Below are 16760 nucleotides of genomic sequence, written 5' to 3'. Positions count from 1 at the left end.
TTCATGGGGCAAATATATTTAAAGCATGGAGAGAGTAAAAATAGGCTATTTTGTTATGCAGCAGCCCTACTTTGATTAAGGTACATATTTGTGTAGTAAAATACCAGAAACTGTGGTTTACAAACAAACTTTTTACAAATAAACAGGACATATCTATTGACTCTCAGACATGAAAAATATGACCTCGGTGTCACTCACATCCAGCTTGTTGTCTGCTGTGAAGTCACTCTGCTGTGGGGTAAGAGGGTTCCCCACCTCTGGATCACTGACCATGGCGTTGTCTGAATTCCTTATGCCGCCTTTCGCAAACTGCTCAAACACTGCCTCAAATCCAGTGATGGCGTTTTGGACGTTTGAAATCTTTTTTAGCTTTTTCTGCTTCTTTTTCTCACCGTCTTCTGTCAGGTTCTGTGGCTTGGCCTCACGTTCTTCTGCTGACAAAGAACAGAATAAAACTTCAGAAAAGGGTGAAGGGGGGAATGGGTAACTGGATGAGCAACAGTAATTGGATTTTGAGGATTCAGTCTGATTTATTTTTTTTAATTAAAACAGATATTTAGATATGATGCTGCAAAGTTTATGAAAATTAGAGAAACAAGAAAAGTATCTGTATTGATTTTGATCTTAAAATCTACATTAATTTAGTGCAGTAGTTGTAAAACTGCTCGTACCGTCCTCACCTTCAATGGCTGGAGTCTCAGCTGCTAAAGCTGCCTCAGCTGCAGCTGCCTCAGCGGCCTTCTGATCCTCACGCTCCATGGCTTCCAGGGTCATCATGGCCTCTCTGGCTAAACGCTCCTCCCTCTCCTGCTTGCGCTTGGCATCGCGTTCCTCCAACTGACGCTGGTACTCGGCAGCGTTCAGCTCAATGCCTTCTTCCGCCAGCACCTTCACTTCCTCCAGCTTCAGACGACGGAACAGTTTCATCTTCTGCATGGCCCTGGGGTAGTGCAGAGAAAGGTGAGTAAACACTTCATATAATCCCTTCTGAGAGAAGACACACAAATATTTTACTATGATATGCATGTAAACTATACATGTGTATTAAAATCGCCAAACTAATACAATGCACAGTGTTTAAACTCGCACCTTCGCAGGAGGTTTTCTCTGAAAGTGACGCGATGTTCCCTCCAGCGCTCGAGTTCGGGGCTGTTGAGCTCAGTGGCCTTGAGATGGTCCAACACCATGGAGTCCTTGCCCTGCTTCCACAGCTCGTAGCGATTGGGCTGCAGGCTGCGCACAAACACGTCCATGGAGATCTTCACCATGTCCTTACGACAGGTGCACTGGAGGAGAGAAGAGGTGACTGTAAGATAAGAGTGGGTAAATGCTGCAGGAAGGAAAAGCAGGAACAAACTAGTGTCCAAAGAGGATAATTAATTTCTAGTTAAACAGCTCCTGGGAACTGGTGTTACATTACACACCATTCAAGTGTTTTAAGTGTACTCCTTCACAGAGCTAGAGTACTGGTGTTTGTTTACACACAGGCCAGGTGCTACACTGGCTACACTTCACAGATTTATGACTCTGCAGAGAGTGATCAAAAGAGGAGGTAATGTTCCGTGGTGAACAACGAAAAACAAGCATGGAAGAGGCAGAAATCACACAGTATAAAGAGATTTTACGTATTTATATAAATAATTTCTAATGTTTCATAATTATATGCATAATTATGAGAACTGTGTTATGCATTCAGCCAAGAACCTGTCTCTATTCTTCCTTTATGACGAGGTTAGAGTGTGAAATGGAAGAAGAGAACATTTTCTCTGCTTTTGGAAAATCATGTTTGCAAATCACTTCAATTCTAATACACCTGATTTTAATGTATGGGGCTTGGACCAAATAAAAGAATCCAAGTGCAAGTAAAACAAATGGTTTGACGGTCTCAAAGATGGTTTCTGTCATTTAAGGTAGTTCTTATTGTACCGATGTATGTTCAAGTGTTCATTTTTCTAGTTTGTTTTGAATTAGTTATTGCTATAAAAACTGAGTGAAACTTAATGATTGACAAAGATTGGACTGGCAAGTTTTATCGGCAGGATTTTGATACGGCGGCTCCACACTACAATCCCTGCAGCACAGACTATGGCTCCAAATGCATCTGGAATATTTTAGCTTAATCTTTGTTCAGCGGGAGGAAGTGGAGACGAGTTGTCCTTCTCTATATATAGATAGATATATGGTGGCAACTATTGAAGCTTTGAGTGTTACACCATTGAAACAACGATGTATCTTAGATAGAAAGAAGTGGTCTTGAATGTTTTGATGGAAAATTACTTAAATTTCTATCTTTGTGAGTTACTTACTGGTGCCTTATTGGAAAGATATAACACGAATACCATCAGACAGGCTGTGAGTGAGCAGAGGGGATTGTTGTAGACACAGCATGAAGTAAAGTTACTCTAAGGTACGGTAGAGAGTAACATACAGCACGTAAATATGATATTGCGCTGGTGGTTCAGATGCAAATGAAACTGACATCTGCCTCTGGTAAGCACTCAAACTTCAAAATGTCTCCACAAACCTTCATTATGACAGTACCGCTGTATGAATCATTCTGCTGACTGGGGATGGAGGAGCAGTATAGTGACAGAGCTGTTAAATGAAACCACCGTGCTGCATTCGAGTGCGGGGGAAATGGCAAGTACAGCGAAAAGAAGTTTGGAAATGAAGGAAACAAAAGCAGGGAGATGAAACAAACAAGAGATGGGAGAGGAGAGAGAGAACTGAGATGAAAATATTTTCTTTTGTGCCTTGCTTCCTGTATTACATCCTGGCCCTATTATTATTTCCCGAGCTGCACTGAGAGCCTTATGTTCAATTACTGGAAACACAGCGGCGCTCCCTCCCCAGCAAAACAATATCCAGCCTACATTTCATCTAGACACCACTTGACAGACGGAAACATTAAAATATGGTGTCGGGTGGAGGCTGTTGGAGCAGAGAGTGGGAGGGCAGACACGGGCAAGTGCACATGGTTCCAGCTGATTGATGCCATCATGAAACATCATGAAAGTGGAAATAGCATCATGCCAGGAAACTACAGACGCAGAAGAACACCAGATAAATATTACACGTACACTGACTGTGCTGGTTAAGTTTTTCATTTGTAGATAGGTATAAATACTTGTTTTATTTTTTCTGAAAGTATTAAGTGATTATGGAAATTGTTGCCATCCTCAAGGGCCAGGATGAGTAACACTTAATTATCATATAAATACTTAATTAAAGAATGGGAACACATTTTGAAGATGCAAAAGATTTAGGAAAACAAAAACTCACCCTGAGGCAGGCAGTCAATGAGCCCTGAAGTATACTTGGGCTCCTAATGAAGCTAAATTGCTGGAGCCACAGAAAACCAAGAGTGTGGGGACTCCCTATAGAGTTGACTGCATGTGTTGAGTACTAATGACAAAATAGGCCTCGAGTCTGGCCTGTCTGACTTGACCCACGGCAGCCCTCGACAATACTGAATTCCTTATGCCTTTTTTGACCTGGCCGTTACTGAGGTAGATGAATTAAAGAATGAGGAATGATCGGAGAGGTAATTAAAAATTGTTAAGATGCAAAATGCAGAATATACTTCACAGCAGGGCTTTGCATTACCCAGCTGCTAATGCTATTAAAACCTGCTGTGAAATGGTAATCCTTATTTCTTTGTATGTCTCTTTCCTCAAATGGTTGAGGTTTTTAAATGAGATGAATGTTGTAGAAAAATGTTGAAAAAGTTTAAATAATGACTATATTAACTAAGTTGTTCTTACCCTCCAACGTAAAAAATAAAGTATTTATGACCTACAAGGGGGAGGGGTTGTCATTCTTAATATACAGTCAATAATTAAACAATCAACTACATAAAATGTAAACAAACTAGACACAGAAAAAGTTGTAATTCCGGCAACCAGGGTGGCCGTTTGTGGCAAGAATAACACAAAGCATATGTCATTACAACAGAAAAGTTTGTTTACATGGCTGAATATTTCTAATATGTTCTTGATAACTGCACCTCAATTCCCTGAACTTTCATCAACACCAAGACTGCATAAAATCTCTGTGCTTGCCATGTTATTGTGCTACCCTAATAAAATGCAAGTGAGTTCATTCTCAGTGAGGAATTTTAATTTTTAATATGAGAAATGAAGAAGTCACATCTTAAATGTGGGGTCCAGTGTGGGACATGTTGCCTCTGGGCTGTTTCACATCCTGCAAACACCTCAAGTATAATTGTGGTAATAGGTGAAATCAAATTTCTAATGTGATAATGAACATGGAAGCTATATACTGTGAACTTTGCTTCCTATTGAAAATGTGAGTTTTTTTCTCTGTGCAGTGTTTGCTATAAGACCAATCCTCCTCTCTTACCTGTTTAATAATGCAGAAAGGAATCGACATAACTAGGAGAAAACATTGTGTTTATCAGGTATAATGGAGATAGGTTGCACCTAGTGTCTAATAAAACATCAGTATGTCCAATCACAGCTTGTCTGGGCCACAGCAAAACAAGACAAGTCTGCAAGCACTGCAAGCAAAGACGGAGTGAGTGATCTGCAATTCACTTTCAAGATGAAAAAGTGATGTCATTTAAACTGTGAACTGCGAGGATGATTTCTGCACCTCCACCCAGACAGAAAGAAATCACCCGGGGAGCCTCGGGGAGCGGCGGCAAAGTGTGACGGAGCACCAGAGGAACGGAGAAAGGCTTTCATGGAGAATACTACCGACCCTGGACATGTAAACTGTTAATTGCTATTTTTAGAAATAATCAGCGAGATGCTTTTTGGCAAGCTGTTTTCTACCAAACTTGCCAAAAACCGTAAATATCTTGCCAAGATATTTTCCTGTTCCATCCAAACAAACGTGTTCACACTTAAGGGTTTCTCTAAGCCCTGGATGACACTGGGTGATCAGAAGTAAACAAAGAACTTTGGTAAGTGCACACAGGCAAAGCACAGAGTTATAGGTCTGCTTTGACTGCAGGTGTGTTCGCTCAGCCAGTAGAAAGATGGGTCTGCAGTTGAGGAGCTTGTATTTAAGAAGACAGACATGAAGCACACCCAAGTCGTCTCTCTGTGTGTGTGTGTGTGTGTGTGTGTGTGTGTGTGTGTGTGTGTGTGTGTGTGTGTGTGTGTGTGTGTGTGTGTGTGTGTGTGTGTGTGTGTGTGTGTGTGTGTGTGTGTGTGTGTGTGTGTGTGTGTGTGTGTGTGTGTGTGTGTGTGTGTGTGTGTGTGTGTGTGTGTGTGTGTGTGTGTGTGTGTGTGTGTGTGTGTGTGTGTGTGTGTGTGTGTGTGTGTGTGTGTGTGTGTGTGTGTGTGTGTGTGGTGAGTCGGCAGCCCCCAAACTGTGACAAATTCAATACCGGGCTCAATCTTTCACAGTCCTGTTTGGTGCTGACTGAACAGGGCTCGGTTGGGGAGGGAGAGGAGAGAGAGTGTCAGAGTTGGGAAGTGACTGCTTGAGAGAGAATGAGAGGGAAGAGAGAGGCCGAGAAAGAATGATAAACCAAGCAGGTGGATGATGTAGGTGAACTATTTAACTATAGTGGTGGGGGTGGGTGTACTTGCACGCTTACATAGAGTGAGGCATAGATTTAGTTTTAAACCATTGAACATTTTGTGTGGTCCTCGTTTTCTGACATTTATCAGGGCTGTTTGAGTGTGAAGACTTGAAAATGGGGTTAATAAGGGATGACTTGTCCAATTGGGGACATTTGTCTTCATTCCCAACAGAATGGAAACAGGGACAAAGGCTGTGTCAGCAATTCGGAAAAAAAAACCTTTTGGTCAGTAGTCAAGTAGTGGGTATGGTAGAGTCTCCAAGACCCTTATGAACCACTGCCGGGAATGAACCTCTGTGTAAAATCCCCAAACGTGACCTGTTTCCTTTTAAGAGCTAAATTGTACTCGATGTAATGTATTTGAAAACCTGATGTTCAAGAGCCTTGAAAACATGTTATATGATTCATGTTTTTACAACATGAGGACATTTGAAAATAAACCACAAAGCAAATAATTAGTTACTAAATTGTCCACCTTGAAAACACTACTCAAAACCCAACTTGAACAAAACTGCCTTTAATGTGTGATTATCACATGTATCTTATAATTCAATGTGTGATTAGGACGTGTATTTTTAAGTATTGGTTTGTATACAGTGCTATACAAATAAAATGTATTATTATTATATTTGTTTCTTTGAATACATGTGTCTGTTGTCACTGCAGAACTAGAACCACAGCTAAAAAGCCTTATTCTAGCGATTCCTGTTGCTGCCCTCATGCAGGCAGGCGAGAGAAAAAACAGAAAATGTAGATAATTTCATTTAATTTCAGTATGATTTATGAGGCTATTGTTAAGAAAAGATAAAAACGTATAACTGCCCAAAAAATGTAAATGGTGCATTAACAGCAGTTTGAGAAGCCAGTACCTTATTAATAAGGCAGAATTTGGAGGCATTCAGGGAGGGAACATAAGTAAACTTTCAAAACCCACTCTAAAAAAGACATTGAGCCAACCTTCCAACTCAGAATTATTCACACTGAGGAAGCCTGGATGGCTTCAGCATGCTGCTACAGTACATACAGAATGACTGCTGCTGGGACTGAATTTAAGCAGCACTGGTTACGAGACAATCTCTGTAACCACTATGCTACCACACCAGCCCCACAGAATGAAAATGTCTGAGTCAGAGACAACGAGAAGGAGTGAGGAAGGTGGACGGGCAGAAAGAGCCCGTCTCACTGGCCGTGCTGTTCTCTCCTGACTCGCTGGGTGTGGTGCTGCGCTGTCGATTTGTCAAGTCGGCTTACCAGCGCAGAATGGGCCACTCTTCTTTATAAGACGGAGAGTGAGGTGGAGGTTAGTGGTGATGCTCCCTTGGGCACTGGGTTGGGCAGAGGGGAGACTGGTGGAGCCTGGACTACTGGCTCTTAAATTACAACTGGCCACATGGGAAAAGTAGGAAGGCCGAAAATGAGAAAGAGGGAGATGTACTTCTGCAAACTGGCACCTAATAAATCTGACATGCAGCCAAGTAAAGAGAAAGCAGGGAGACGAGGGGCACACACACACACACACACACACACACACACACACACACACACACACACACACACACACACACACACACACACACACACACACACACACACACACACACACACACACACACACACACACACACACACACACGAAGTGAACAGGAAAATGAAGTGGAATGTATTAAATGTAGAGACAAGGGGGGAGGTTCTTCCAAGGGACATTGTAGTTGCGCTCCCGTCCACAACCAAACTATGCTCTGTCAATTTCATGCTCAGCAGCCCTCGAGCAAAGAGGCAGTTAGCATCAATGGAAGGATGCGAGGGTATGGTTAGTGTCGCGGGGGACCCCGAGAACCAGATGAAACTTGTATATTTTTAAATGATCTATTCAAAGAAACACGCCGCTGCTGATTCGCACGTCAACATGTGTTAAGAGTTTCACTTAAAGGTTTCCATGTGTTTTCTTACACGTTTTACAGATGCTGCTAGATTACTCAAAACTGACAACTGACAAAAACAAAAAATCTTTAAACATTAGGGTTTTCCAACTTGCAAACATGGCCAAAAGCAGGGCTTCATTCTTTTACTAGTGACAACACTCAACTCCACAGTGTTCTCTCTGTTCATATCGTTAAATCTGGATATTTACATGTATGCATGTGGGAGATTATGCTAAAATAGTAAATCACTCTTCTTGTGGGGATGTGGGCACTGTGCAGTTAAACGCCAGTTTGGATGTCGCATTGGCAGTGTAACAGATAACACTGCGCTGTAATCTCTGTTGCTCTGATATCGTTTCATCGCTACATGACGGATTAACCAGTCGCTCTTATCTTACCTGGGTGGCCATCTTGCCGTAGTCTACCCAGCGCAGGGTGGCAAAGTTCGTGGACTCCGCACAGTTGAAGCCGTGGTTGAAGCCGGCATGGTAGCCATACGGAAAGGTGATCATGAACTCCCCTTCATTCTGAGTGATCTATTGATAAAGGGAAAACAAATCTCAATCAATATACAAAAAGATTTAATTGAATTAATTGCTAATTAGTTTAATGGCCATGCATTGTCTGGGACGTTAATTCCAACGGAGTCCCGGCCAATTCCATGAAGATGGAGGAAAATACTTCATTTAAAAAAGGTCCACTGCAGAGTCAAGTCCAATAAAGACGACTATGCATCTCATAAACTAACTGACTAAAATAAAACAAATTAGGTCAATATATGTCTTCCTTCTTATTGGCTTGGGAGACACTTGGGTTTTGTTCGGTCATAAACACGGTCATTGGTTCCCACGTTTTTTATTGAACATTTAAAGTGTTCTTGACTCAGTAAAACCAAATATAAAAATAACTTTTTGCTTTTTGAATTTTTCGTGGCAAAGATCATATGAACCACTATTAAATGCACATTCTGTCTATTTTTGATTTTAGGTTATTTTACTTCAAAGAAACTAATGAAACTAATTGAAATTGTCCAATAACTGTAATGGATAACCTTTCAGCCCCCACTTACTGAGTGGCCATTTTGCATTTCTTCTTAATGGTGTTTACAATTTTATCATTAAAGAAACGTATTAAGTCATTGGTATGAAGAGTTGGAGGAATACTAGGTTCAATAGAGCTGTGACTCTTTGTCGGTCTGGCTACAGTGCGGAAAAGAAACCTGGGTTGTTTTTATTTTCCTCTATTAATGCGGAATGGTAGACAGCTCTTGCATTGCAGAGGGCCTTCTCATATCTTTCCAGGCTAAGTGAATTTCATTAAGATTGTTGGAGCACAACTTCCTTTCTATTGTTGGTGAAGCTTGCTTAGATTTGCACGTTTTCTACCCCGGGTCTCCTTCTGGATGGGGGTGCCCAGTAAACCTCCAACAGAGGGCACCCAGGAGGCATCCTGACTAGATGCCTGAACCACCTCCACTGTCACCTTTCAAATTGAAGGACCGGTGATTTTATTCCAAGCTTCCCGATGTCTGAACTCCTCGCACTATCTGTACGGCTGAGACCAGCCACCTGATTTATTTTTAACCAATTATTACTTGCAGCTATGACAATTTTCTGATCGTTAAAAAATTATCTGATCTAATACTAATTAATAAAATATATTCCACTATTACTAATGAAGCTTATCTTCGCATCAGTTGTCATTAAGGTTTTAAGGATATACAGGGAGTTCAACTTCTCAGTAACAACTTCCCTCTTAACTTTTCTGACTTGTGAGCAAAATTAATTCAGTCTAACATGACTGCTTCTCCTCTCGCGTGCGTTCCCATGAGCTCAGTGTTACTCTGAGAATGTTTAAAAATGCGAGGACAAGTTAAGCACATTCTTTTTTAATGTGTTGGCCCGAACCTTAAGCCCTCCATGTCTGCAGCGGATCTCAGTGTCTGTCTCGACATCTTTGTGAAGCCTGGATCCAGGCAATCAAGAGACACATCAAGCCAGACAAGGTGACAGACATGGAGGGGGAAACGGGGGTAGAGGCTGCGAGCAGGATATAAAACTTTCTCTGCTAAAGGCAGTGGTTCATATATCAAACATCCCTTTTTGCTCTCACAAGAACGGAAGAAGGCGGCTTTATTTTTACACATGAATCGAGAGAGGTACTGTAGGTGTGTAACAAGTAACATGTTCGCTGTGATAATGAATTCCTGAAGCGGGGGGGGGGGTGAAAAGATAAATGGGATGGGGGGGGCCTCTTCCGACAGTGGAGAACTTCGTATGCCTGCTCTCTGCCAGTTTTTTTCCTCTTCAATCTTCTATTAATTTTTGCTATGTGAAGATTTATATTGCTTGCTGAACAGAACAAAAACAGCAAGGTGGGAAAAAAATGCCAATTAATATTCTATGACAGACAAGAGATGATCATTACTCATACTGTATCATAACCACAGCCTCTAGCAGTTGTGGTGTTTGCGTCAAAGCTGAGCCACTAACCTCCCTTGCGTTATTAATCATTCGAAACAAGCCCATCGCTATTGTGAATTACGCAATACCCACTTCTGTGGGTTGCAGAGAATAGAAGGTATCGAATGCGTATATTTCAAGCTCCTTAATTATTTATCACCAACGTCAATGAACCTAATAATGATCATCCCTTTAATGATAAGTGTTTTTAAATGTTAATGTTCAGGTGTATTGTGCCTTGACTCATGTCGAAGAGCACTGGAATCAAAAAGGGATACAGTTGTTATATTGAATTTGTTTCCCGTTATTTTACATGGTAAAGTGATGAGAATGACCGTGGCCTGTTTATCGTGAAGGACTTTATATTGAAAAACATGCAAGTTAATGTTGTTGGCCACAATTTTATCATTTCAAATGGCATTAGTCTCTTGTAACCAGAGGATATTGAAGAACTGCTTCCACCGGCAAGTTCAGCTCAACATTTGAGTCAGCCCTTGAGTGGGGCGAGAACACTGAATGATGAGTAACACTGTGTCAAGGCTAGAAAATGGCTCTACCTTTGTGCAAGCATCATGACGTCATCTAACAGAGTAAAGTAAAAAGTTTGTAACAAAGACTCTATTTAACTCCCTCTACTAAGACCAAAATGCTCAAGGTGACCTATAAAATGTCCTATACTATCATGCACCATGGAGTTGCTGCCACTTACCCTGTCAAATGGAATGCTATATTTCTTTAGGATGGATGGAGATATCAGCGTCATCTTGTGGCGAAGGAAAGCATCGCAGCCTTGGGAACTGCCAGGGAAGAATCCTGCAGAGGGTCACAAAGAGCACATGACATTCAGGGCCTTTTACTGAACCAATTCTTCAAAGCATTCAATGACAACAACAGTACAAGAGGCAGTGGCTAAGCATGATTAGATATCAAGAAAAACGTGCTGTATGCAGGACTTAATCAAAAGTAAGTCGCAAATCGCATCAATAAAAACAGCTTGGTTCAATTTGCAGCCCTTGTTTTTAAAAGCCTTCATTTATCATAATCAATTCTTGGTTCCTCAGTTTTCCTAATACATTTCTCCGATGCATCAAAGAAATGTATTTCTATACATGATTAATTTTTTTATCGCTGTGTGACTACTTGAGGTGTGCATCTTCACTAGCCTCATGATTTGTGCTCTAAAAAGATATTTTAGATGGTCACTGTTGAAGTTTAAATAAAACTCTGCAATGTGTGATAATCTGCAGGAAGACCTCGCCTGTGTGTGTGAGTGTCAAAAACTGATCGCACATATATTTAGTTATTTATCGATGGTCTCGGATCATGAATCCTGATCGTTCCGGTCACTTTAACCCTGATGTCCTGGCTGTGCGAGTCTCGTTTTGTTTGTAGCAGATGACCTAGATGTGCACGGTACGCACGTGTTTAAAATTCGTGCCTCATGAACTGTAAAGTGAATCAACAAACACAAAGTAAACGTCAGTACTGTTCAGGTCCTAATAACTTCTGATTAGTGTCAGTGTTTATAGTTGAAATGTAAAGTGAGCGCAGTGGGAGAGTGGAGGGAGGACACTCAGACAGGAGACTGACACTGTAAAAACCGACCCGACCTAAATGTGCGTCTGTCCTTAACCTGAAGCAGCGGTGGTCATAATTATTCCGTGGTGGGACATCACAAAAAAAAACAATGAACGTAGCGGAAAAGATGAATCCATTATGTACATAGCGATGCATCGAAGAAACGATACATTTCCGCACCTCTAACTTTAGGACAGTTTTGGAAGAGAGTTTAATTAGCGGATACGTATTTGATGAATGCTTTTAAAGTATTGTCAATGACACATGTTTCTTCAGCTGAAATGTTGTTGTAAATCCCGCAACTTGGAAGAGGAGACCTGGTTTTCCTTTGACATCGGCGTAAATTAATTTATGGCCTAGAGTGTGGTATAATCACATTACCTCAGTGCATAAAAATGCATTGTTTGTGAGCCTCCAGGTTGGATTTCAGGGGAAAATCTCACGGAACGCATTATGGCACAAAGAAAAGCTGGAAGCACTAAACTGAAACTGGGTGCTGTCACTTCCAAAAATTGTTAACCCACTGAGCGCAACCAAAGAGAAAACCTTGCCTGAAGATGATCTGCTTTGCTGTGGAACGGCTGCGAACATTCAAACTGTGCAAGAAGAAGCAGCAGTTGAATTGAAATATGGAGGCATACAATTGTAACCATGATCCTATTTGTTTGCTGTGTAATTAATCCCAAAAGAATACAGCGAGGTCCTTTAACTGTCCACACAAAAGAAATTCTGCAGTCATAGTACATTACAAGACCATTAATATCGTGTATTGGGCCAATGCGCGACTGCAACTACAACTGTTGTCATCTGCAGAAGCAACTCACAAAGCTGCTGGAACTTAGCAATGTTACCGCTCGTGTTACAAAACAAACCCTCTCCTTAAAAAGCAGAGACCGCTTTGAGATCATAATATTCCCCTCTGACATATTGGGTATTCAAAGCCCTGACACTCTCTCTGTGTAAAACGAATGACTTGTGCTGTTGCAGACTGAGAAACTCAGATGGTCTTTGCATAATCAAAAGGGAGAGTTTCTCCTCACTTACTCTCCCTCTCTTTACTGTCTGTACCCACCAGCACCTCAAAAGGGGGTCACCAAGCATCCACCCAGTTAAACTTTAATGTGACTGACAGTATAATCGGTACCATTTCATCCTTCATTTTCGATGCATTGTTTCAGCCTCTGTTCTACTCTACAAAGCCAGAGAGGCAGAGAGGGCCTCTATTCTCTCGTCGCCTGCCTGCTTGTTGGAGCTGATAAAGGTGAATAATGTGCCGACACAGCCCGGGTATTAATCCCCATTAAAATGCAGCTGGCTCTCTGAGCTCTCTGCGGGGTAATATTAACTTAAAGGCTTCATTCTGTCCTTTCGAGTTTGAAAATTAAGTTCCTACTTCCAACCTTGCTCCCCCCCCCTCCCACCCACTCACACCAAAAAACAAAAAAAAGTCTGAAGTATTGAATGAAGTAACACGGAAATGAGGAGTGATAAGAGCAGCGGCTGTCGCTGTGACAAAATGTTTGGAGAGGAGTTTTCAAGTAACAGGACCAATGTCCCAGCCACATTAGGCATTCCTACGACACTCATAACTGTCTTTTTAGGATCTCGTTAACAGTTGGCTGCCTGCGCTGACGATGGCTTTGATAGGTCAGTGGGTGCTTGTTAAATAACGTTGGCGCTGCTTCCCTCCCACTGCCAGCTGCTTAGATAAGAGAGGAGGGCTGCGATCTGACTGCGAGTGAACGCTGAACGCCGATATGGAAAATGACAACAGATGCCTACTGCATGTATTTTAAGATTGGCATTTGAGAGCATTTTATCATATCTACAGTTCCAGTATGGAATTCACGTATCAAATCTGAACACGTTCAAATCCAATATCAAATCAATTTGTATCTTTATCTATTAATCGTCCAACAATCGCATTGAAAATCACGATTACTATGACAGAACGTATTCTCTCATATTGGTGTTGGAGAAAAAAACATCCTAAATTTTACTTCATAATAATTTTTTTAATCAACAACTATAAACTTCAGCTACAGATAAAAACATGAGCCTGGCCGACTACTGTGAAATACTCAAAATGTTCAGCTGGATGATTTGACGACAAACAGTGAATTAGCCCTTATCAGCTTGGGAAGATGAACAGCTCTCAATGACTTATTAAATTATCAGTATCAGTGCAACTGGCAATTTTATTTCTTTATTCTGTATTCCAACCAAATTTGGAGGTCAAAATTTCTCAGTTGAAAATTACAATTTCCAGCCAAAAAGTGTTTCAGGTGCACTACAACAAACCAAAACAAAAAACATGTTAAAAGTTGGTGATTTTTTGGCAAGTGAGGACTGTCAGTTTTAAACGACGCGCAATTCTTCAAAGGAATGTTAGAATTTTCACTAACAAATGTTTTCTGTTACGTTATTTTGACATCAATATATTCTTCAGGGTAGTTTTCACAATACGATATTATATATTACTTTGAGTAAATGTAGGCAAAAATACTTAATGTCGCCTTTGAGGGGTTTACATTTACAGAATAAGCCAATGTTGAGTGACGTCGGACAACTGCTTCTTTATGGAGTACGGGTAAATGGATTTGACCGGAGTTCACCAGTGGGAACGTCGACTTTGAGACTTTAAGAGACGTTCAATTGTACTTTTTCAGTTGTCTGTCAGAGGGGCAGTAAATCAACACAAAGAACACAAGGGCTGTGGAACTGAGATAAATAAATAGAAACATCCATTGTTTTTTATTAATGTCTGATATGAAACTGGTCTAAGCAGTGGTTCTTCTTAATAGTGTTTTTGAAGTGTTTTTATCGTGTTGAACAGACACTAATGACAGTCAGAGTAACAAATGGGGCTTGCTCACTGCTGATGATCAACATGGCTGCATGTCTTTTAGGTCCACCACTTCCAAAAATGATTCTGTCACAGAAGAATTGCTAAAGTTATGAGTTAAAACATTAAATCACTTTATAATGTTGAAGCCACAGGACTATTGACACTGTGAAAGGTGTTTACTATTACGTGGACTGTGCCGTTTTTCCTTTTTAAAGGGAGGCTCACTTGTCTGTCACATATTGTGCACAACATATGACACATACTCTCGTATAAGTGAGAGATAGCAAGTGACAGAGGCTCTGCATTGGTGATTATTGATTTGCTCTGGGCTCTTCGCAGCAACAAGGACAAACGATGTGTCTATTTCATGTAGTTTGGATTGAACAACTCTCCCTCATCGTCCCCACGTCTTCTACCGTGCTCTGAACAACATGCTATACACAAGTTAATCTTAAGTGATAAAAACAAGGAGGAGGAGGAGGAGGAGGAGGAGGAGGAGGAGAATGAGAATGTGTGTTGAAGAGAGTTGCAAGGAGACATCTTGTGCCAAAGAGAGAGAGGGGGGGGCAGATGGTTGACGAAACACTCAAGGCAGAATGACTCAAGACTATCTCACTTCAGACCCCATTTATCTGAGTCAGACTGGACAGACAGGAACTTATAATAAAAAAAAAATTAAAAAAAACTCATGTTAGAACCATTCAGCAAAGCTTTTAATGTTCAGGTAAACTAGAGGTGGAGTCTGACACCGTCATGCTAACTGGTTGTAATGGGTTAGATTTGTCAAAATCTGCTCCCCAAAAGGGAAGCAAAACTGTTTTGATCACCCCCAGGTGGCTGTCTGCAGTATAGGTGATAAACCCCAACTCCTCCATGTTAGTGGATGGGTCAAATACGTTTTTCTTAAAGATGGTTGTTCATCTAGGTAGTTCTTATACTACTGATGTAAGTATACATTTTTGCAGTGTTTAGTTTTAACAAGTTATTTGATGCTATTAAAATGGGGTGAAATATCATGATTGATCGCAATTGGTCAGGCGCATGTATCAACAGAACCTTGACTTCCTGGCTCCATCTCCCAAACCCTTCTGTGCAGACTAATAAATCCATGTCTTTATACGTGGTTAGGAAAGCTGAATGTAAAACTTTTTCATCCAATGAATGCAAGCAAAACATATTTTTCCACAGTGTATTCTTACTGTTTACTGCGAGGACCACTGTGTCAGCCAGACAAGAAACTGCAGAGAGGTTGTTTATTGTGAGTGGTAAAGCGTTCTTAACAGCGTCAAGCGTGCTGTGCTTAAGGGGGAATGAGACAGGATGTAGCCGAGAGCTGCTACTTTACTTTCTATTCTCCTGTGGAAGGCAGAATGGGTTAGTGTGTTTGAGATGTGTGCTACCGTCTATGTTTTTAAGGTATGAAGGATTTTAACTGAAAACAGTTCCTCACCTTGTGCCAGCCTCTCCAGCCTCTTGCCGTGTTCAGGTGGGATGGCGTACCTGCAAACAGAGGAGGTAAAAATCCTGATCAGTTTGGTGAAAGATTGTCTTTCCTTAGATTTACTAAGGCAGAAGGACAAGAGTTTGACATCAGCATCGACATCAAAAACAATCACACCTTAGTTTCTAACCTCTTACTTTTCTAAATCTTCCTCTTCCAATATTCCCTCAAATCCCCACTGAACATTTTTCCATTATTCCACTCATGCAACTTCTAAAAAGGTATTAAATAAAGCAGACTAAGAAATACTTAAAGAGTCTTGCAGCTGCAGATGAGGCAAAGACACGACCATATGAGCAAGACAGCAATACTGCAATTATCAGAAATGAGAAGAACAATGGTACTGAGACCAATAACAAAAATTTTAAAATAAATATTTAAAAAACTGCACGATCACTCCAGCAAATCGGATTTGCTCAAGCGGACACACCACTGAACACACCTTAAGAATCAAAGCTAATAAAATAGTATGAAAACACAAAACGCTTCCCTACATAACAGCCTTAAAACAAGTAATAAATTGCAGGGACGAAGGAGGAGAAACAGGAGGTTTGGTGGGAAAGATAAAAATGACTGGTGAAGGGCAGGACCAAGAGAAATGACTGTTTTGGGAGTGCTGGCTTATTTTACAGCCCTCAGCACTTACCGTTTTAAGAAATGAAATCACACGAGCTCTACACCTCACCACCCCTCCCTACCCAACCTTCCCTTTTAGCATGCTATGCACACATCATGCACACCAATCACTGCTTTGGTCAATGTTTGCAAGGGTGCGGAGGGAGGAAGGAATGAATTGTCTTTGTGTTTTTCCACTCGGTTTTATTACCGTGCAAATAAAGAAGCCCTGTGTTGCTCTGAGAGTGGAGAGAATATCAACATTACCAGGAAGTCAAAA

At 41.1% G+C, this 16760-nt stretch overlaps 1 protein-coding gene across 3 annotated transcripts in view; it reads right to left on the bottom strand.

The window, feature by feature from the left end:
• The window catches only part of kdm4b (lysine (K)-specific demethylase 4B), a 43050-nt gene that overhangs the window by 13696 nt on the left and 12594 nt on the right, over positions 1–16760 (bottom strand). Inside the window, exons 6-11 of one of the 3 annotated variants that reach the window (XM_035176497.2) lie at positions 15815–15864; positions 10648–10751; positions 7875–8012; positions 1090–1286; positions 672–940; positions 199–431 (exon numbers count right to left, since the gene is read on the bottom strand). In XM_035176497.2, coding sequence (XP_035032388.2) covers positions 199–431; positions 672–940; positions 1090–1286; positions 7875–8012; positions 10648–10751; positions 15815–15864 — 991 coding nt within the window. Of the gene's footprint in view, positions 1–198; positions 435–671; positions 941–1089; positions 1287–7874; positions 8013–10647; positions 10752–15814; positions 15865–16760 lie in introns of all 3 variants that reach the window. The other 2 variants (XM_047342932.1, XM_047342933.1) reach the window with 2 other exon arrangements.

The sequence above is a fragment of the Hippoglossus stenolepis genome, chromosome 14 (assembly GCF_022539355.2).
Source record: "Hippoglossus stenolepis isolate QCI-W04-F060 chromosome 14, HSTE1.2, whole genome shotgun sequence".
NCBI lineage: Eukaryota > Metazoa > Chordata > Actinopteri > Pleuronectiformes > Pleuronectidae > Hippoglossus > Hippoglossus stenolepis.
The sequence above is the reverse complement of the archived record's forward strand: the minus strand, read 5'-3'. Positions and strand labels throughout refer to the sequence as shown.